Source organism: Prorops nasuta, unplaced genomic scaffold (assembly GCF_024137725.1).
Source record: "Prorops nasuta isolate Cenicafe-Biocafe unplaced genomic scaffold, Cenicafe_Pnas_1.2 PNAS00012, whole genome shotgun sequence".
In the NCBI taxonomy this organism is placed as follows: Eukaryota; Metazoa; Arthropoda; class Insecta; order Hymenoptera; family Bethylidae; genus Prorops; species Prorops nasuta.
The window spans coordinates 6,685,409-6,708,795 of NW_027116809.1; the positions used below are offsets into that span (position 1 = coordinate 6,685,409).

At 32.1% G+C, this 23,387-nt stretch overlaps 1 protein-coding gene and 1 pseudogene across 1 annotated transcript; both read right to left on the minus strand.

Moving 5' to 3' along the window:
• Positions 1 to 2,422: 2,422 nt before the first annotated feature.
• LOC136777882 (putative nuclease HARBI1) lies at positions 2,423 to 4,217 on the minus strand (annotated as a pseudogene).
• Positions 4,218 to 8,127: 3,910 nt separating this feature from the next.
• Positions 8,128 to 11,544, minus strand: LOC136777883 (E3 SUMO-protein ligase ZBED1-like). Its single transcript, XM_066734464.1, has 3 exons — positions 11,482 to 11,544; positions 8,644 to 9,394; positions 8,128 to 8,567 (listed from the first exon to the last, which is right to left on the minus strand). Exons 1-3 carry the CDS (start codon positions 11,542 to 11,544, stop codon positions 8,128 to 8,130), a joined length of 1,254 nt encoding a protein of 417 aa, XP_066590561.1.
• Between the last annotated feature and the right edge of the window lie 11,843 nt (positions 11,545 to 23,387).

The following is a 23,387-nucleotide window of genomic DNA, read 5'->3' on the forward strand; positions in this document are numbered from 1 at the left end:
ACATAATTTCAGTTCACGAAGAAAACGTTGTGCTAACATCATTTAATCGTTGCATCTATAGAAAAAATCAATATTTAAAATACATTAGAAAGATTCCATCAATTCTACCGTTTCATATTAGTTGTGGAGAAAAACGTTGCTTCATCAACGGAAGTTAAACGTTATTTCTCTTGGAGAATACAACGTACGTTTAAAAAATGTTAGAAAGATGCCTTGTATTCAACCGTTTCGAATTGGTTATGGGTAAATACGTTGTTCCCTCAACGTCAATTAAACGTTATTTCTTCTGGATATTTATCATTATTTGTTTAAAAATTTTCAGATATTATAATTAATACAATTTTAAACGATGTACCACCTAGTGGCTTTAACGTTGTTCTAAAAGACGGCGTCATGTTTATCGTTCTGCGCATGCGTCATACGGCGTAAGACATTTAAATCAAGTACGCAGAGTCTGCTGTGTTTCTGCTGCAAATCTGCTGCAGGTTCACTTGCGTTTCTGCTACAAATGTACTATAGGTTCTGTCGCATAAAGCGATATCATATTGTTGTTAATCTGTTAGCAGAAACTGACAAGTCAGGTTCTGTTTCCAATATGGTGTCATTTTGTTGACTGGATTTTGTAGCAGAATTTCGTTTACTTTTGCACAATCGGATAAGGCTATCTGGGATGATGATGTTGAGTTTTCCAGAGTTTACTGTTTGTACTTAAATCGTTTGTATTTGAGCTATCTAGCCATTACTTATTAAACCGTAAGGAGTTCATTCCTCTTTGTCATATGTAAATTAGTCATCATATTTATTAACTGCTACTTTTCTTTCCTCCCTTTCTACAGCCTTTAACTTTCTTCGCCATGTGACTGCTTTTTCCATATCTTTTACTTGTTCTTTGTCCATTATGTAACATTTATATATTTCTTTGCCTGAAAATGAAATGTTATTTACTTACAATGTTTGGAAATCTGCAGGAAACCAATTTGTAGCAAGAATAAATTAATTTAATTATTCTATTTCAAATTCAGATATTCTGTACTCTATTTTTACACAATTTCATGATTTTAATCAAAGGAACATATATTATTACTGAAATACAGCATTCATTTATGTAAAGTTTGATTTGCCTACCTTGCATCCTACGCCACGATGGTGGTTAAACTTGTCCAAATTATACTGAGAGTACCACTGTCGTTTCTATCTCAGCATTATAATATGCCATTGCCAAACTTGGGCAGTATATTTTACAGTTTATAAAATTTAATCATTATTTTCTTCATATTTTTGAACCTGTAACAAATAATATACACAAAGTAATTCACTCTTTCGTTTACATATAACGCTTTAATTTATGTATAAGCACTTATCTGATACATTTTCCAATTATTTATGTTGAAAATATACTTTGTGTGTATAATTCCTTTATTATTTATTGATCTCTTTAGCTTTAATAATACTGCATTCAACCATATGTCACTATTAGATATTTTAATGAAGTTTTAAAGCAGACTACTGAACTGTCAGACTGTCGCCATATTCATGCAACTGTCTAGAGAGGTGCACGCGTTCTAAAAAAATTTTGGGCGAGATTAACCCCTACCCCGGCAGACAATGCATGACAAAATTTAATTGTATGAAAAGAACATACAAAGGGATCAAAGACCATAATAAAAAATCAGGGAACTCAAATAAGCAGTGGAGTTATTTTGACGTAAGGAATTGTATTAAAATTCTATTAATATATTATTTTTCCTAATATATGCATATAAAGGAATGTGTTATAATTTCATTGCAATATTTCTTAGGTTATGGAAAGCCTAATAGGTGAGAAGCCTTATATGATGCCTGTATCAACAATATCATCAACCGGAAATGTAACAAAGAAGTCAGAACTATTGTCCACAGGCAATGTGAGTAAAGAAAACAAAAATTACAAATCACGTAAGTTAAAAAATAATTTTTTAAAAAAATAGCAGGAATAATCGAAAGGGTTGACTACATATAAGTTTAATAATATTTTGAGTATTATGGCAATGTTTGTTTCAACTTTTACATCGAATCTATATTATATGCAGAAATATTTGTATGTATTCCTGATGATTTTTATAATTTGTTATAATTTTATTTTTAATTTATAATATTCTTATACTTACATGTGTATTTTAGGTAAACGTAAATCTTTCGATCCAGAAATAATAGTAATGGAAATGAAAAAGACTGAAGAAAATAAAAATAAACGTCACAAAGAAAGGATGGATATGAAGCAAAAACTACTAGACAAGTTAGATGAAATTATTAAACATAATTAATATAATTCTTTGTTATATACAAAATTATTTTAAAAATATATAATAAAAGTTTAATAGAACATAATTGGTTTATTAATTTTTTATTATAAAAGAATCGAATAAAAAAATAATATTCCATTTTAAACATCATGCATTTGTAAAAGTGCACAAATTGAGTCTCGTTTAGTTATTGCAACTTGGGGTATACTTAAGTTATTTTGTGATAAATTATGCACATTACTATTTTCTATATCTGTGTCATTTATATATAATTCGTCATTTTACATAATGCAAATGTTATGAAGCACACAGCATGCAAGTATGTGCATGGGAACAAGATCTGTACGATTCATTGCAAACATATTAAGGAGGCTACGAAACCTTCCTTTTAATAATCCAAATGCTCGTTCAATACAGATTCTTACTGAAGAATGACAAAAATTATAATTTTTTTGTCGTTGTGTCAAATGGCCATTATCCCTGTAGGGAACAAGTAAATTTTCATGGAGCTTATATGCTGAGTCACCAACCAAGTGACTGTCAATTGAAAATTTTGTGGTATCACCCAAGTAATCTTGAATTTCCGACTGTCTCAAAACTCGTTGGTCATGCACCGAGCCTACCTGCCCTGTATAGATATGGGTAAATCTGCACTAATGGTCGCATACAGCCTTAAAAAAATTTGTCATACATTTTTATATTGTTCTACCTTCAAGCTTTTAATTTAATTTAAATGTATTAAACTCCAAAAGGAATAACATAATTGTATAGTATATTCCATATTTAATGTAGACTATTCAAATATAAATCAACATACTTGAAGCTGTATCGAATAATATCCTTTCGGTTAACATAAGATGCAGGATTATCCTTTGGTGCAGGAATTTGTATGTGTGTGCCATCTATGGCACCAATTATCCCAGGGAAACCGCTTATATTCCTAAAACCATTAGCTACTTCTTCAGCGTAACTTTCTGATGGCCATTTAATAAAGTAGGGTGCAATTTGAACAAGTTCATTAACAACCCGTCGAGTAACATACAATGATGTACTCCTCCCAACATAAAACCTTTCACATATTGACCTAAAGATAAGGTATTAACTATTCAATTGAATGTTCTGCGAACATATTAAATTTACCACAAAAAGCACTCTTTCTTTGTTATTCCTACTTAATAACATCAAAAAATACATAATATAAAGAGAAATTAAAAATAAATTAAAGTGGTGTGTTACCTAAAGGAGTCAGGAGTACCGAGTCTCCATAGGGTAAGAAGGAATTGGGTACGTGGACAAATCATGGGAGCACCACTTACTTTTCTTACTAAATTATGTTCAATCATATTTAATATATGATTGAATGTCTCAGGATACATTCTAAAATCATAGTGCATAAAATATTATACTAAGAAAAACAGATTTTAGCATATAATTGTAAATTTTATTTTAATTTCAATCTATACAATAAATTATTATAAAATTCATAATTCACGTATATTTTTCGGTTTTATAATATACAAATATAGACCTTGCTCTGCTTACAAAAAAATTAATACGTGTTAAATATTCAATACAAAGGATAAAAATCTAGTTTTATTTACTGCGAATATTCATGTAATTATTAGAATTATACATATATTATTATTATGAGCACCATACAAATTCAAGTACTACTTTCATATAATACTACTATTCTTTAAATGAAATTAATATTAATAATAAATACCTGAAATTAGATTTAAATTGTTCCCTACTGAACCTGATTACTACTTCTTCAACATATTTTTCTATCCGGGGAACACATAATTTTTGCCTAAAACTGTAGCATAAACCCCGAAGTAATTCATAATTTACATCATCGTCATCAGAAGACGAAGATGAATCCATAATTTCATCACTTACTGCTGCTATAATTATTGACTTGTCGGAATCCATTTTTAAAAATATCAGTGTACCCGCCAGCACTACCGTCTGTTCGTAGAGCAATTTTAGCGCTAATGCTACTGACCGCTACTAATGTACTACCTCGCAAGGAATAGCATTCGTAGCGCAGGAATATGACGTAAAACATCATAAACAGTGACGTCACGGTAGCATTTGCTAGCGCTATGGAGCAGCTCCTCGAACAGTTAATGGCGCTGCATAGTGCTAAATAGCGTCTTCCTGAACGCACCCTAATATTTGTTTACCTAATGTCTAAATGCAATGTGGAGAGTATTATGATAAATGTTCAATTAGAAATCAGATAAGTATTTTATTATAAACATTAAGGTATAATTTATTTAATTGAAAGAAGTTGATTCTTTGCTGTATGTGTTTTGCAGATTGCTTATGTAAAACCTGCTATGTAGAGGATTACAAAAAATGTCAATTTGTACCAAGGTAGAGTAAGCGATGGATGGCTTTTGGAGTGGTTTAATTGTATATAATCCCAACTGAATCATTTGTGAAGTATTTGTGCATAAATTTCACAAGATCATTAGAAGGAGTCTTGATTTTCTCATCAAATTTTCTACAATCTAACCATATCAGATAAAGATTTTGTTTTTCTCATCAAAATGTAATTTTAACATGTCAAAGTAAATGTTTTGTGATACTTTGTGTTATATTTTTTTGCAGATTTAATCTTTATTTAATTTAACGAAGTTGATTCTTTGCTCTAAGTTTGTTGTAGATTTGATTTTATAAAACTGGATTGACAGAGGAATATAAGTGATATCACGCTGTACCAAGACATATATATATTAATCAATGGATAGCTATTGGAGTGGTGTTTTTACACAAATTTGCAAGCAAATCATTTGTGAGGAAATGGTATGCAAAATTCACCAATTCGTTGAAAGGAAAAATTGTTTCTTCCTACAATCCATCTATATCAGATAAGGCTTCTTGTTTCTTATCAAAGTGTAATTTTAACATGTCAATGTAAACGTTATGTGATGCTATTGTGTTATTTTCTCTTTGCATATTTAATATTTATTTAATTTATAAGAAGCTAATTCTTTGTTCTATGTGTGTTGCAGATATATAGCTTTTATGAAACCTGATTTTGAAAAGGAATACAGGATACATGCAATTCACGCAAAAGTTTTATATATCAAGAGCTATATATGTATAGATACATGATTTAAAAATTATAGTCTTAATATAACTTCATCTTTGTATATGAAATTTGCACTTTCATACGATTGGTTCTTTTAGTATAATTTGTGTAAAATTAATACTAAAATCTGAATATATTAATCGGACATTTTATTCCAGAATATTAATAACGCAATGTTAATGTTTCCTAGTAACATGACATAACTTGCAAATATCTTTTATATTCGGTCTTTCTTTGTGTTTTGATTTAATTCTAAATAAAAAAGATAATTGAAAAATATTTGTAGTGATCATATATGTACAATATACCTTCTTTATCTTTATAAATTGTTTATTAGTTTATATATTGTAATTAAAAATAGGCATATTTTGATAAAGGTGCGGATAACTCTTCCATGTAAAATTAAGCATAATAAGTTTTTTAGAAATTGAAACATGATATATCTAATTTTATAAATTAAATATTCGTGAGATATATATTGTTTATTTAACTGAACTAGAATTCTTGCAAAAACAATAACACAGTTTTCGTTCTTTTTCATCCTAATAGGTAGACAGATATTTTTCTTTCTGTCTCTTCTTTAGAAAAAGAATAGTAATTTATTTTTAAATGTATGGATAAATTTTAAATCTTATAAAACTATCTTGGATTTAAAATTTATCCATACATTTAAAAATAAATTACTATTCTTTTTCTAAAGAAGAGACAGAACGAAAAATATCTGTCTACCTATTAGGATGAAAAAGAACGAAAACTGTGTTATTGTTTTTGCAAGAATTCTAGTTCAGTTAAATAAACAATATATATCTCACGAATATTTAATTTATAAAATTAGATATATCATGTTTCAATTTCTAAAAAACTTATTATGCTTAATTTTACATGGAAGAGTTATCCGCACCTTTATCAAAATATGCCTATTTTTAATTACAATATATAAACTAATAAACAATTTATAAAGATAAAGAAGGTATATTGTACATATATGATCACTACAAATATTTTTCAATTATCTTTTTTATTTAGAATTAAATCAAAACACAAAGAAAGACAGAATATAAAAGATATTTGCAAGTTATGTCATGTTACTAGGAAACATTAACATTGCGTTATTAATATTCTGGAATAAAATGTCCGATTAATATATTCAGATTTTAGTATTAATTTTACACAAATTATACAAAAAGAACCAATCGTATGAAAGTGCAAATTTCATATACAAAGATGAAGTTATATTAAGACTATAATTTTTAAATCATGTATCTATACATATATAGCTCTTGATATATAAAACTTTTGCATGAATTGCATGTATCCTGTATTCCTTTTAAAAATCAGGTTTCATAAAAGCTATATATCTGCAACACACATAGAACAAAGAATTAGCTTCTTATAAATTAAATAAATATTAAATATGCAAAGAGAAAATAACACAAAAGCATCACATAACGTTTACATTGACATGTTAAAATTACACTTTGATAAGAAACAAGAAGCCTTATCTGATATGGATGGATTGTAGAAAGAAACAATTTTTCCTTTCAACGTATTGGTGAATTTTGCATACCATTTCCTCACAAATGATTTGCTTGCAAATTTGTGTAAAAACACCACTGCAATAGCTATCCATTGATTAATATATGTCTTGGTACAGCTTGATATCTCTTATATTCCTCTGTCAATCCAGTTTTATAAAATCAAATCTACAACAAACTTAGAGCAAAGAATCAACTTCGTTAAATTAAATAAAGATTAAATCTGCAAAAAAATGTAACACAAAGTATCACAAAACATTTACTTTGACATGTTAAAATTACATTTTGATGAGAAAAACAAAATCTTTATCTGATATGGTTAGATTGTAGAAAATTTGATGAGAAAATCAAGACTCCTTCTAACGATCTTGTGAAATTTACGCACAAATACCTCACAAATGATTCAGTTGGGATTATATACAATTAAACCACTCCAAAAGCCATCCATCGCTTACTCTATCTTGGTACAGATTGACATATTTTTTGTATTCCTCTACATAGCAGGTTTTACAAAAGCAATCTGCAAAACACATACAGCAAAGAATCAACTTCTTTCAATTAAATAAATTATACCTTAATGTTTATAATAAAATACTTATCTGATTTCTAATTGAACATTTATCATAACACTTTCCACATTGCATTTTGACATTAGGTAAACAAATATTAGTTAAATCATTAAAAGCAACATGGAACTGCCTCTTGCCCATAGAGCTCTTTCAATTTTATTTTGCGTATGCGTGAATATCGTCCCGCATCAGTCATATTCATATAAGTGGTAGAAAGTATACTCCTCTTAAAAAATTTTGTAGGACCTAGGGCCGGGTACCAAATCATCCAATTATATCGATATTTTGTATCGATACGTATTACGAACAGACTTATCGATACATATGATATATCGAAGTCAGTGTATCGATATTTCGATAATATCGATATTAATGGTAAATATGTTTTAGTTTATACAAATTATTTAACTTAACCTTTCTTCTATGTGTATATTTTGTGTAGTGACCGCCAGAAATGGATAATTACATTACAATTATTAAATTTAAAATGTATACTTTTGTATTTATAATAAAGAATAAACAAAATTACATATAACGTGAATTATACTACTTATTTTTTAACAGTTAAATTCATATAATATTTGATAATCGTATTGAGGTTCAATAATTTCATGTTTGACAGACTTTTAGAAATAGAATTATAATGTCCAATCATCCAAAGATAAGGAACCTAAGAATATTAGCTGCTGCAAGTGTTCACTGTTAAGATGGTTTCTGCTTTCACTCATTATTCGACCAGTCTTGGAGAATAGTCTTTCACATGGAACAGATGTTGCGATGTCTGCTAAATATTTTCTTCCTAGTTTATGCAACGCATTACTATTGGCTTTCCAATACTGTATTGGACAGGAATCCATTTGAATTAGTGGCTGGCTCAGGTAGTATCTGAAATCTTCTGGTATTTCACTGGAGTTACTGCTCTCTCTTGAATTTACTTCATTTAGTAAATTTTCATGATAAAACCAAAAACTATCAGTACTTACATTAATATTAGGTAAATCGCAGTCATCTTTATTTGAGTTTGTCTGATTTAAAATCCCTGCTAATTTATTGATAACATTAGAATAAGCAGATTGATCTTTAAAATGAATTTTTTTAAATCTAGGATCTAAAATATAGTTGCTGAGCTAGAGTTGTTTCCTTTTCAATTTCACCAAAGCGTAGCTCAAATTGTTCAATCAGTTGTTCTTTCATCTTAATTCCTTCATGTGTTTCAGGCTGCGAATTGTATAATTTTATTCTTAATGTATTTGTAATTGGAATAGCCGTACTAGCTGTTAAATAGTTTTCACCGCAAATGATCAATGTGGCTTCTTTGAAGGGTTTCAAGAGTTCAATGAACTCTTTTAGCATTTGCAATTCTCTGGCTGTTACCATAATTGGAGCGATTAGAAAACTCAGCAGTGTTGACCCAATTTTGTCAGATAATTGTATGAATCTATCTAGCATACCATGACTGGAACTCCACCTGGTATCAACTGATTGAATTAGTTTTAAATCTGATGCTGCTCGCAGGAGATCGATTGCAGCAACTGATTTTTTAAAGTAAGTTACAATAGATTTAACTTTTCGACAAATGATACTTATATCATCACTTTCTAATACTTTTGATGGCACCAGGTTTAAATTATGTGCAAAACACGAAAGATGTTTGTTTGCACCGAATCCGTCTTTGATAGCTTTTTTGATGTTAGCACCATTATCTGAAACGATTGCAATAATACTGTTGGTACAAATCTTCCATTCATCGGCAACATTTAATAGCCACATTTCAATGTTTTCAGAGGTATGCCTATCTGTAAGCTCAGTCACTCCTAATGATACCGATTTGTATTTATCATTATTTATATATTGTTGTATTTCTTGGATACAAGTATTGATAGCATTACTTCTCTTTGTGCTTAACTAATAATGTCATTATGTTTAAACAAAATTTGACATTTTTGAAAAGTCGTAGCTTTTTCTATCAATTTAATCTATCTCAATATATATGTAACGTTTTATTTACTAATTTCAAACTAGTTACTTCAGCTTTAGATTTAAATAAGTAGCGTTAAGTAGATTAGGTATTATAAATATGAGTTAAAATTCAGAGAAATTATTTATTGGGGTAGTTTTGATATGTTAAAACTAACGGATTTTGTGCTCTAATACTTTTGTTAGCACAAAACTTGGATATTCACTGAATATGTAATATTTCTCTAAATATTCTATTAGATTACAGTTATAAGAATATTTTCTTCTATTTATTTACATTCGAATGGTGCTATAATTTTCTCTTACACTGTTAAGTAATTATATTTTATTATAAATATTTGAAATTGAATATGTAGGAGAGACTGGAGTAGTATACTTGCACTGCTAGCTGACTAAATTCATATATTTTTTTATTCTGCATTAAAAAGCATTTTCTTCATATCTTACATACAGTAATTTATTAGAAACTTATTTAGGACAGTTTTTGTAAAAGTATTTAAATATTTGTAAGATTGAAAGTAATAAAATGATGATCTATTTTACAAGCTTTACTTATACATGATTGTATCAAAATATTCATCACCTATCATACTTTTATTTCCAAGATCTTATGCCTTAAATCACGTAGGAGCCCCCCACAATCAAGGTTTGCCTCTATATTTATCCCTTTTTCCACTTTTCTCTTAGCTGTTACTCTGAACACGAGCTTTGCATTATGGCTCTTTCTCTGGCAAACTAGCACCTTATTTAACTTCTTTCCATTAATACAAACTAGGATACACATCAATGAATGCTATAGAAGTCACAGTTTTTTAAGTACAGTCCTTTCAGTTTCATTAAAGTGCTCAACGTATGACAAATCACATGCAAAATAAGAAACCGATGAATTAAAACTGAAATTATACTTTCAAAGGCTTTTCTCAAAATCTTCTGTTACTCTTAGAATGATAATACCTACATTATATGCAATAATTACCTGAAAGTGCTTTAATTTCAAAAAGAAGCTCATAAATTGACTTATTCTCACACCTTCTCCTAAGCAGCTACTCTAAACCTCTTTTTTGCATTATGGCCCTTTCTTTGGCAAACTAAGATCATTTATAATGGCTATTCATGAATACAAAGTGCAAAATGTAGCTCTGAAATCATTAGAAAACCTCTATTTAGTAGGTATAGTCCTTTCAGTTTCATTAGTGTACTCAACGTATGACAAATCACATGAATAATAAGAAACCGATGAATTAAAACTGAAATTATAGTTTCAAAGACTTTTCTTAAAATCTTCTGCTACTCTTAGAATCACAGTACCTATATTTTAAGCCATAATCACCTAAAAGTGCTTTAATTTCAAATAGAAGCTCATAAATTGACTTATTCCCCCACCTTCTTCTTAGCTGTTACTCTGAACATCAGCTTTGCATTTTGGCTCTTTCTCTGGCAAACTAGTATCATTTTAAACTTCTTTCCATTGATAAAAACTAGGAAATATATCAATTAATGCAATGGAAGTCAGTTTTTCAGTTACACTGCCTTCAGTTTCCTCAGTTTATTCACCGTATGCCCTATGACATTTGACTATGAAAATAGTTCATTGTTTAAATATCTTAGAGTTGATAGGGCATATGGTGAATAAACAGAGACAACTGTAAGCAGTGTAACTGGAAAACTGTTACTTCCATTATATTCAATGACTTATTTCCTAGTTTGTATTAATGAAAAATAGTTAAAAATGATGCTAGTTTGCCAGAGAAAGAACCTACATGTAAAGCTGATGTTCAGAGTAATAGCTAAGGTGAAGGTGAGACAATAAGTCAATTTATGAGCTTCTATTTGAAATTAAAGCACTGTCAGGTGATTATTGCATAAAATGTAGGTACTATCATTCTAAGAGTAACAGAATATTTTGAGAAAAGTCTTTGAAACTATAATTTCAGTTTGAGTTCATCAGTTTCTTATTATGCATGTGATTTGTCATACGTTGAGTACACTAATGAAACTGAAAGGACTATACCTACTAAATAGAGGTTTTCTAATGATTTCAGAGATACATTTTCCACTTTGTATTCATGAATAGCCATTATAAATGATCTTAGTTTGCCAAAGAAAGGGCCATATTGCAAATTAGATGATCAGAGTAACAGTTTAGAAAAAGGTTGAAAATAAGATGAATTTTGAAGCAAACCTTGATAGTGGAGGGCTTGCAGGTGATTTGAGGGATAAGATCTTGAAAGTAGAAGTCAAATAGTCGATAAATAGTGAAATAAAAGCAAGTAGAAAAGATGAGGCTGGAGTTAGCCCACAGTTGCGGGCGATGGTTGAAAACCACTGTAAACATCTGATTTCTCTGAAAATACGTTTTTTTCGTGTTTTTAGTAAATCAATGGCTTCATTTAGATATAAATCAATCAATTACGTTGATTTATATTTAAAAAATTAACTTTATTAATGCTTTTAACAAAAAGCATTACGGGAGTAGCGAACCCTTTCGAAATGCATATCGTTATATTCACAATTGAGCTTTGAGAATGTATAGGTGAAAAAAAATAAAAAAATTGCCTGCTATTTGAAAAATCCAGCCAAAAGTTGGAAAACGTCAGTTTATGCAATACACAGTTCTACTTCTCAGAAGGGAGTCGCGAACCATCACGAAATGCATACTGTTTTATTGAGAATTTAATGGGCTAGGAGACTGTGTAGGTGAGAAAAATTTAAAAAAATGCCTGCTATTTCATAATAGCCGTGAATGACTCGCTGATGACATCTTTTCATTACCGCAAGAAGGAGTGAACTAAGTCGCTTTTTTTTAATTAATATCAAATGAATGTTTTCTTTTTAGAATAGTTTTAGCTTCAGCGATATTTAATTCTCGAAATATTAGGTTTTTCGGTCAAGTTAAATATGAGTAGCGGTTCTCAACTTGCATCCGTAATTTATTGCTGAAACTTTCTGCTATCTTCAACGTCATTCAACAATTTTCTGTATATTTGGATCTCTTCCTTATGAAATAAGGAAGACGATGCATACTTTTTTAATCGCCTGTAGAATTCCCTGTGTATAGAAAACAGGTGAATGGGCGAAATTGTAATAAATCTTAGAATACCTCGCGCTTTTTCAGCTTCGTTAATTTTTTCAGTTTATTCCGTAGTTTTCCAAAATTTTCTGTATATATGGATCTCTTCCTTATGAAATAAGGAAGACGATGCATACTTTTTTAATCGCCTGTAGAATTCCCTGTGTATAGAAAACAGGTGAATGGGCGAAATTGTAATAAATCTTAGAATACCTCGCGCTTTTTCAGCTTCTTTAATTTTTTTCAGTTTATTCCGTAGTTTTCCAAAATTTTCTGTATATATGGATCTCTTCCTTATGAAATAAGGAAGACGATGCATACTTTTTTAATCGCCTGTAGAATTCCCTGTGTTTAGAAAACAGGTGAATAGGCGAAATTGTAATAAATCTTAGAATACCTCGCGCTTTTTCAGATTCTTTAATTTTTTCAGTTTATTCCGTAGTTTTCCAAAATTTTCTGTATATATGGATCTCTTCCTTATGAAATAAGGAAGACGATGCATACTTTTTTAATCGCCTGTAGAATTCCCTGTGTTTAGAAAACAGGTGAATAGGCGAAATTGTAATAAATCTTAGAGTACCTCGCGCTTTTTCAGCTTATTTTATTTATTTAGTAATTGTGGCGGAGCTCTGGCAACTGTTTCTTTTATACGGAAATCTTCCTAATGAAATAGGGGAATGGATGTCTAATTTTTAATAGCCTGAAGAATCCCTATGTACAGGAAATGGGTGAAAAGGCCTTTATCTTAGGATACTTCGCTTTTTTTCAGGTTATTATAATTTATCAGAAAATTCCGTAAGTATTGCAAATTTGTTGTATATATGGATCTCTTCTTTATGAAATACGGAAGAAGATTCATATTTTTTTTAAAAATCTGTCAATTTTCCTTGTATATAAATACAGGAGAAAGGGCGAAAATTATAAAAATTATTTTTATTTTCCGGTGTTTCCAGTGCAAGTATGGGACATATTGGAGAGTATAGGAAGAAGCTGTCCAGAAAACCTAGTCGAAAACGATGGTGTTTTCGTATGAGTAGGCTGAAGTATGCCAAAATGTTAGAGACCTCCTCTTCATTAAGCATCCTTCAACGCCTGAGCGATAGTGATCATGCTAATAGTGAGAACAATAAGGTTTTTACAAAAAGTGGCGAAATTACTACGCTATGGACGGACGACGCTGCTACAATGGAAAGTGACGAAGTTACTAGCCAAAGTGACAAAGTTACTATCAAAAGTGACACAGTTACTAGCAAAAGTGACAAGGTTACTAGCTGCATGGATGAGATCAACGGCGAATGGAACCAGGACACCATCAGCAAAAGTGACGACGTTACTAGCCAAAGTGACAAAGTTACTATCAAAAGTGACACAGTTACTGGCAAAAGTGACAAGGTTACTAGCTGCATCAATGGGATCAACGGCGAATGGAACCAGGACACCATCAGCAAAAGTGACGACGTTACTAGCCAAAGTGACAAAGTTACTATCAAAAGTGACACAGTTACTGGCAAAAGTGACAAGGTTACTAGCTGCATCAATGGGATCAACGGCGAATGGAACCAGGACACCATCAGCAAAAGTGACGACGTTACTAGCCAAAGTGACAAAGTTACTATCAAAAGTGACACAGTTACTGGCAAAAGTGACAAGGTTACTAGCTGCATGGATGGGATCAACGGCGAATGGAACCTGGACACCATGAGCAAAAGTGACGACGTTACTAGCCAAAGTGACAAAGTTACTATCGTAAATGCCAGCAATAACGGAGAGGATTATAATAAAACTGCCAGCATCTATGATTTCACGGACGAAAAAAGCAAAATCGCACTTGACAGCTTCTCAGTCAGCCTAACAAACAGTGGCTCTGGGACGATGGAAACCGATGTTTCCTCTATCAATGCTGTTGAGGGAAGAGAGAACAATTTTCTGGGACAACGAAGAATTTGTGATGTAGGCTACATTCTCGGTGAAATGTTGAAAATTTTTAATAGTCAAAGTGAAGGGAAGCATTGCGAATTAAAGAATTTGCAATTCACTAAAATTCGTAAAGTTGGTCTGTTCACAGAAATATTTGTAAGATGCAAAGAATGCAAGTTTGCTGAAAAGATATGGTCAGAACCTATGGAAAAATCAAACGCATTCGATCTCAATATGGCAGCTGTTTTGGGATCAGTAACTTGTGGAATTGGTCATTCCCAATTACAAGAACTATTTGCAGGCATGAATGTATCGACCATGACGGCAAACACATACAACAAGCGTATGGAAGTCGCTGTAGACCTGTTCCGTGAAATAGCGGAGAAAAACATGAAAGAAGCAGGCGATGTGGAACGCGGACTGGCGATTCAAAGGGGTGACATCATAAATGGTGTTCCATTTATTACCGTAGTCTTAGATGGCAGCTGGCTGAAAAGATCATACGGCACAAAATATGATTCACTGTCAGGCACAGGCGCGATCATAGGCAATGTGACCGGAAAAGTTCTTTTCGTCGGCATACGGAATAAATTCTGTGCTCTGTGTACAAATTATGAAGTTAGAGGAGCAACCCCTAGAGAACACGTCTACTTCAAGAATTTCGACAGAGGCACTTCTTCCGCTGCTATGGAAAGCGATGCCATAGTAGAAGGATTTAAAAGTAGCCTACAAATGCACGGACTCATTTATAAAACGTTCATCGCTGATGGCGACAGTAACGTTTATAAAGCGGTTCTTGACAACGACCCCTATAAGGATCATGGTGTCGTTGTGGAAAAGTTTGAGTGCACTAATCACCTTTTCCGTAATTTTTGTATGAAAATAAAAGCGGTAGGGGACATGACCCACCCTAAAGGTCCTATTAATAAGAATTTCACCGCACTTCGAAATTACATAAGAAGCCATTACCTGGAGTTTCGAAGAATAATCGAAGATGCAATGGCAATTCGAAGTGCAGGAGAAGGCTCTCAAAAGGAAAAGGCAAGATTGTTGCACAACGACATAATGAAAGTGACGAATCACATTTTTGGCCATCATTTAACATGCAAAGGTTGCAGCTTTGAAAAAGACTGTGAAAAAATGAACGAAGAGGACAAAGTTCATTTATTGAAAGTTCACGGCTTTTTTGATAAAATAGAAGCTGCGACCGTGCATCTGAGTCATCATTCAGAAAGCTTATTGTTGAATTATACGAATAATAAAGTTGAATCGTTCAATAATATTATTTGTAAAGAAGTTGCAGCTAAAAGAATTAATTTTGGCGCAAGAGGCCAATATAATGGCAGAGTATATGCAGCTGTACTGCAATACAACACCCAACAAACGCTCTCAGAAATCCACAAATATTCGTGTAAAGAAATACCTGCGGTGCTTTCGAAAGTTGAAAAGCAGCGCCAAGAAAAGGTTGCACGCACGCGGCAAAGTCGCGAAGAAAATGGGAGAGAGCGTTTGTATGTCGAATCCAGTAATGAAAATAAATATTACGGATTATCCTCGCAAAAGCCTGATCTCTCACAAGAAGTTTTCGAAAGGCATTGTGAAATTCATTTTCAAGAAATGCAGAAGAATCTCGATAACTGGGAAGATATCGAGGAGAAAACGAGAGATCAAGCGGACTCACGGCTATGGCTATCTTTGAGGAAGAAAATGCTGACAGCTTCCAATTTTGGACAAATATGTCGCATGCGACCGACAACTTCTTGTGCGAAGTTGGTAAAACAAATATTGTTTCCGACTTGTATAAATAATGCGGCATTGCAATATGGCCGAGTAAACGAGTCGAATGCAAGGAAACAATTGGAAATTGTAATGAACATTTCAATTCACCGTTGTGGATTGTTTATTGATCATGAATTTCCATACTTGGGAGCAAGTCCTGATGGATTGATAAATGACGATGGGCTTGTTGAGATAAAATGCCCATCGTCAGCGAAAACAATGTCAGCAGAAGAAGCCGTAGAGATTTTGCCATCGTGGAAGAGAGTTGTCAAGAAATGCGAAAATGGTTATGAAATGAACGAAACAAACGTTTATTATTACCAGGTGCAAGGACAACTCCATGTTACGCGCAGAAACTATTGCATATTTGCGATATGGACGCCTAAGAGCATGTTGACGACGCGAGTCCCTCGCAATGACGATTTCTGGGAAAACAACATGAAAAAGCAGTTGACACGATTTTATGAAGAGTGCCTGCTTCCAGAAATTGTTGATAGTCGTCACAATCGTAACATGAGTATACGCGATCCCCAATTCATATTGGAGGCAAAGGAAAAGGCACGCATTATTAAAGAGACGAAGGAGTCGAAGAAGAATAATGCGTTGCAAAAACGAAAAGCAGAAGAAGTTTCAGAGGATGACGACTGCATCATGCTAAGTGTATCAGAACATAATGATACAATGGAGAGTGCAAGGAGCCGTCGATGCACCATTGAAAACTTAGCTGCAACTGTGGAAGATGTAGAGAAAAATGTTTCGCCAATCAATTCAAGATTGAATGATGACTCTCTGAATGAATTCCTCAGAATCATCAGAGAGACTACAGATATCGAAACAGAAAATCCTCTGTTTATTGCATACCCAAAATTAGTGAGAACAGCTACAAAGCCGAGAAGCATTGCGATACTCGGTGGCAATTGTACTGATCACTGGAGATGCATTTATGTTGAAAACGAGAAGCTTTTCGTTTATGACAGCTTACCAAACTGCAGTTACCAGAAGCTGTCTAATGCTGAATGAGAGTATATTAGAATACGGTACCCTTGGATAAGAATACGTCAAATGACATTTCCAAGGGTGCAAGTTCAACCAGATGGTTGTAGCTGCGGCATATATGCTGCAGCTTTCGCAACCTCTATCGCACTGGGCTACGATCCTAGCGAACAAACGTATTCAACAAATTTTTCAAAAATGAGGAAACATTTCATGCAAATTGTTCAGCAAAAACAATTGTCTGCTTTTCCAAGCCAATAAAAGTGTTCATCTTTTATATGTTTTTCAATAAAATTTCTACTAAATCTTGAAAAGATTTTTAACAAGAAATTTATAACATTTGAAAAACAGCTTTAATCTCTTTGGAGATTGAAGAAATTGGAAGCAGAGGAGTCTCTTTGCTTATAGAAAATATTGAATTCACCAACACTTCCTATTTCTCTTTATGAGGAATGCTCAAACAGTTTTCATGTTTGAAAAGAAGGAAGTCTGATCCAGTGCGGTGAATACAAATTTCTATAAAAAGAGAGACATTTTTTTTTAGATTAGGAGGGGTTTTTGTAAGTACGTTTGCACTTTGTGAGCATTCTTACATATCATTCAACCGAAGTTGATGATACCTGCCCCTCCAAAAGAAAAGTGAGCAAACAAATGTACACTGAAAAAAAATTTGCAGCTTACAATTGTTTCTCGTTACTATAAGGAACAAAATTTATTGATAGAAAGAATAAATTTATTGATATAATATGAATGATGAATAAATATTACTGACATATCATATGAATAACTTAGTTCGGCCTATCAATAAATATTGTTAATTATTATAACGTATTGCGAATGTAAGTTGCAAAACATTTTTCAGTGTGTTTGCAAGAGTTCACAACGTGATGATGTCGGAGACCTTGCTGATAGCGGTGAGTAGAACAATTCAATATCTATTTTACAATAATTATTTAAATTTTATGAGACAAAATTCGTTAGTTACGGTAATGGGAATATTTCTGTATACAGTGTGATTTATTTTAATCCATCTAGACGAATATATGTAAATCTAATCGTTGAGTACAAAATATTAAAAAAAAATTTTATTTGGTGTCGAACGTAAAAGATAGGTGCGCTATTACTTTGGCTATCTTCTTTCCCCTTCGAAACTACAATTTTTGTTTGAAAAATGTTGTTATTCGACCATTACATGTTGAAAAATTTGTATGGAGTGACTAAAATAAATCACACTGTATATATTAGAATAATATATATGGGGCATTCCACATTAGGCTGAAACTGGCAGCCAAACAAAAGCAAAGCAGACAACTTTTGAATCGGACTGTATAAGCAAAATTTAAAAAAAAATCAATATATTTCAGAATATTAAGGATAATAAGCTTTATTTTATGAACATTTTCATAACAGTCCAGTCTATTAGAAAATAGCCGAAAAACTTGAAAATTCAGTCGTATCTCTGCTTTCAGTGTTAAAAAAATCTAAAAAGGGAGTCGAGATCCCTAATGAAATTTATACTGATCAATGCAGAATTTTATAGGCTACAGGACTGAATGATTTAAAAAAATTAAAAAAATATCCTGCTAGCCGAAAAACTTGACTAAATGTCGAAAAACTTGAAAATTCAGTCGTATCTCTGCTTTCAGTGTTAAAAAAATCTAAAAAGGGAGTCGAAATCCCTAATGAAATTTATACTGATCAATGCAGAATTTTATAGGCTACAGGACTGTATGATTTAAAAAAATTAAAAAAATTTCCTGCTAGCCGAAAAACTTGAATAAATGTCGAAAAACTTGAAAATTCAGTCGTACCTCTGCTTTCAGTGTTAAAAAAATCTAAAAAGGGAGTCGAGATCCCTAATGAAATTTATACTGATCAATGCAGAATTTTATAGGCTACAGGACTGAATGATTTAAAAAAATTAAAAAAATTTCCCTGTTGGTGAAATATGATGATAAAGAGTTTATACTCTTATCTTTCCTTTGACATTTATTTCTATGCTCAAAAGGTTCATGTTTCGCTTTTGTTTGGCTGCTAGCTTTGGTTGCCAGTTTCAGACTTTTTTTTGGCGTGAAATGCTCCATATTTATATTTAGTTTTACTATATCATTTATAATATAAAGAAAAAAACATAAGCCTTCATTTTTGTTTCAGGTGAACTGCTTTCTGAAGGTTTCCACGCGCGAGCCGTTGGCCGTGAGCCGCGAGACACCGCGAACCACGAGTCGCGAGCCTTCAGCCGTGAGCCGTGAACCACCACGAGCCACGAGCCGCGAGCAGCGCGCGAGTAGTCAGCTGGGCGAAAGGGGAGAGGCAACCAGTGATGATAGAAAGCGGGTATTCGTTCCCCCCACTATGCAACCATAGGCTCACTACGACTCCGAAAGCCTTCTGGAAATTCTGGCATGCGTGAGACATCCCCACTCGTGCCCCTTCTCGCTGATCACATATACCATCACAGCGATGCATACGTGTCTCGGCTTCCGTCGCTTGACTTCGGCTAGTTTCGTTGAACGTAAGTACGAAAGAGAGCGGTATACTTTTCTCGGACCTCTCTTTCTCGCGCTCGATCTTCGTTCGTTTAGCCAACGAGCAAAGCCGTGCTAGCCGAAGCAAATTAAGAAATGTCTTTTCTGGCAGCTATGATAAAAAAGCTGGCCACATTGAATGAATATTAAAATAATATTTATAAGCAGCCATTAACTTATTAGATTTTATAATAAATAAGGAAATGCGATGATTTTACGTAACATTGATCAATTTTGTTGAGACTCATATGTTACGTATTATTGTTAAAAATATTTCATTTTCTTAATTTATTATTTAATGTAGTAGATTAATGGTAATAAAAAAAAATCATTATGAAAACAAAATTTAAAAAAATTGCACGAGTCTTCGGGATTCGAACCCAAGCCCGCGATAACAGCAGGCAGTCACCTTCCCATCTACGCTATGGCACTTTTTTGGCAGCTTAGAAGCAAAATCGCAAGTCGCTTATTAAAGCGATGGAACCTTTCTCTATTAAGTTTAATTTCCAGAAGAAAGTATTAATTATAATCTTATATTTATTTACTTCGTATGTCTTTTCATAATAAAACAAAATATTTTTTTTACATATTTCTAAACATTAATGACTTTAATTGCTGTAGCTTCAAAAAGTGACTCTAACATTGCGGAGAACATTTTTGAAAGCTGCAGAATTAAAAATAAGTAACCCAAGAATCGTATTTGGTATTTAACCCATTAACGCCCAAAACGGCAAGAATCAAAGGTTTATTTTGCGATCAGATTTTGTTCGAGATTGGGAGGAGCAGAAAATGTTGCGAAGTAGATTCCGCATTTCTCTGTTATATCTCCCATCTCTATTGCGCTCACAATAGACGGCTAGACCGACAGCGTCTAGCCGCTCTATCTGTCTCTCTCTCCGCGGCGCGCTTGCGCGTCTTCTGGCCCTGGCGCGTCGCGGCCAAGGTTGCCAAGTCCGCCATCTTGAATAGTACTACGCTCTATAGTAAGTGAATTTTGATATAAGGAATGCAGACTTCACAAAGTATACTGCCAGCGGAAATACGTCAGTAGCCATCTTAAATGCAGAACGTAATATATCAAAAATTATATATATTATATTCACAGCTTGTCACCGTGAACGGCGTGAACGAAGACAAATGTTAGTATACGGAAAAATAAAGTGTAATAAAGAAATAAGGAGTAGTGACAGCTTTGATCTATCTGACAGTTGATGTACTTATGGTATAAGTGAATAAATAAAATAAAAATGCTTTTCCTAAATTGATTTTTAATTTTGATAAAATGGTCAAATGTAGCCATTAATTAATTAGATTTGGTAATAAATACAAAAAATGCGTTTTATTATAACAAATGAGTTGAGGTAAAATAAACTCAATGTTTTTATATTAATTTGTTAACAAATGCATTTTTTTATTTATTATTGAGTCCAATAAGTTAACGGTTATTAAAAAAAAAATTCTTTGTAATGAAACAAAAAATGAAAAAATTTTAATCTTCACCAAGACTCGAACACGAGCCCACCACATGATAAACGGCAACCTTACCACCTGCGCTACAGCGCTCGCTTGATGTACCAAGAGCAAGACAGGCTTGTTAAAAACTGACTACAATTCTTTTATTAATTCGTCATAAATGATCAAGAATTAGCTGTAATAATAAATACATTTATCTACATAGCATTATTGTATTAAATTTATTGTTTTTAATTTGAAGCATACATTTTGCATGAAGATATGTTAATTTAAGGGTAACCATTCAGTACTTTATATAAAAACTATTCATATGCTCAACTATCATAAATTAATTAAGTAATATTATAATATTTGTTATATGTAGTCGAATAACTATGATAAACGAGCATATGAATAGTTTTGTATTTAGAGTATTGCATGAACACCCTTAAAGTATCGTATCTTCATGTAAAATATATGCTTCAAATTAAAAACATAATAAATTTAGTGCAATAATGCTGTGGAGATAAATGTATTTATTATTGCAGCTAATTCTTGATCGTTTATGACGAGTTAGAGAAATAATTGTAGTCAGTCTTTAAAAGGCTGTTTTGCTCTTGGTACATCAAGTGAGCGCTGTAGCGCAGGTGGTAAGGTTGTCGTTTGTCATGCGGTGGGCTCGTGTTCGAGTCTTGGTGAAGTTTAGAATTTTTTCATTTTTTTTTCATTACAAGGATTTTTTTTTAATAACCATTAATTTATTGGACTCAATAATAAATAAAAAAATGCATTTGTTAACAGATTAATATAAAAACATTTAGTTTATTTTACCTCAACTCATTTGTTATAATAAAACGCATTTTCTGTATTTATTACCAAATCTAATTAATTAATGGCTACATTTGACCATTTTATCAAAATTAAAAATCAATTTAGGAAAAGCATTTTTATTTGCTTTGAGTTTTTAGGTAAACGTAGGACCACCTCACACGGATGACACGTAAAAATGTCACGGTTAGCGGTAGTCGCTCTTCTTCTAAAGCCAATGTTGCCTGAAGTCCAAATCACACCTATGCTCTCCAGGCATAGTTGTGTTTGTACCGCTTCCCTTTAAATTTTCTATACTGCTGCTTGCTAGCGCTTATCTTCATTTTTGTTGCTAAAAGCTTGATTCTGGCATCACTGCCGTGTGGAACTATTAGTTTGCTAATAAAAGCAGAGGCTTAATTTTAAGAGTTTGCAACATATAGTAATTAATATAGATACAATTGTAAAAAGAAAACAAAAATTTTATTTTACATATATTAACTTTAAATAAAATCCCACAAAGTACTATAAAATATCTTACATGTTATATTATATATCTAATCTGTCAGCTTCATTGTTTTAATATTCATCTCAATTATCACAGTTTGATCCTCAGCGATGACACAGTAACCACATTATGGTCAATCTATTCTTTTTTTTAATGTTCGATCCACATAGCTTCATCCTCAGCAGTGATACAGTAAACACACGTACATTACTATAATTTAATCTGAAACAAAATCCCACAAAGTACTATAAAACATCTTACATTTTATATTATATATCTATTATGTCATTTTCTTTATTTATTATTGTATTTACCCAAATTGCTGACTCATTTATTTTAATGTCTGTCTCAATTAACACAGTTTGATCCTCATCAGCGATGAAACAGAAACAACATTATGGTGAATCTATTCCTTTTGTTTTAATGTTCAATCCACATAGCTCCATTCTCAGCATTGACATAGTAAACACTTTACAATAATTTAATCTGAAACAAAATCCCAAAAAGTACTATATAAAATCTTACATTTGAAATTACAAATGTAATCTGTCAGCTTCTTTATTTGTATCGTACTTACCCATTGTGTTGACTTGTTTATTTTAATATTCATCTCAATTAACACAGTTTGATCCTCAGCGATGACACAGTAACCATAATATGGTGAATCTATTCCTTTCATTTTAATGTTCAATCCACATAGCTCCATCCTCAGTAGTGACATAGTAAACACATTATTATAATTTAATCTGAAATAAAATCCCAGAAAGTACTATAAAATATCTTACATTTTATATTATATATCTAATTTGTCAGCTTCTTTATTTATTATTGTATTTACCCAGTTTTTTCACTCGTTTATTTTATTAT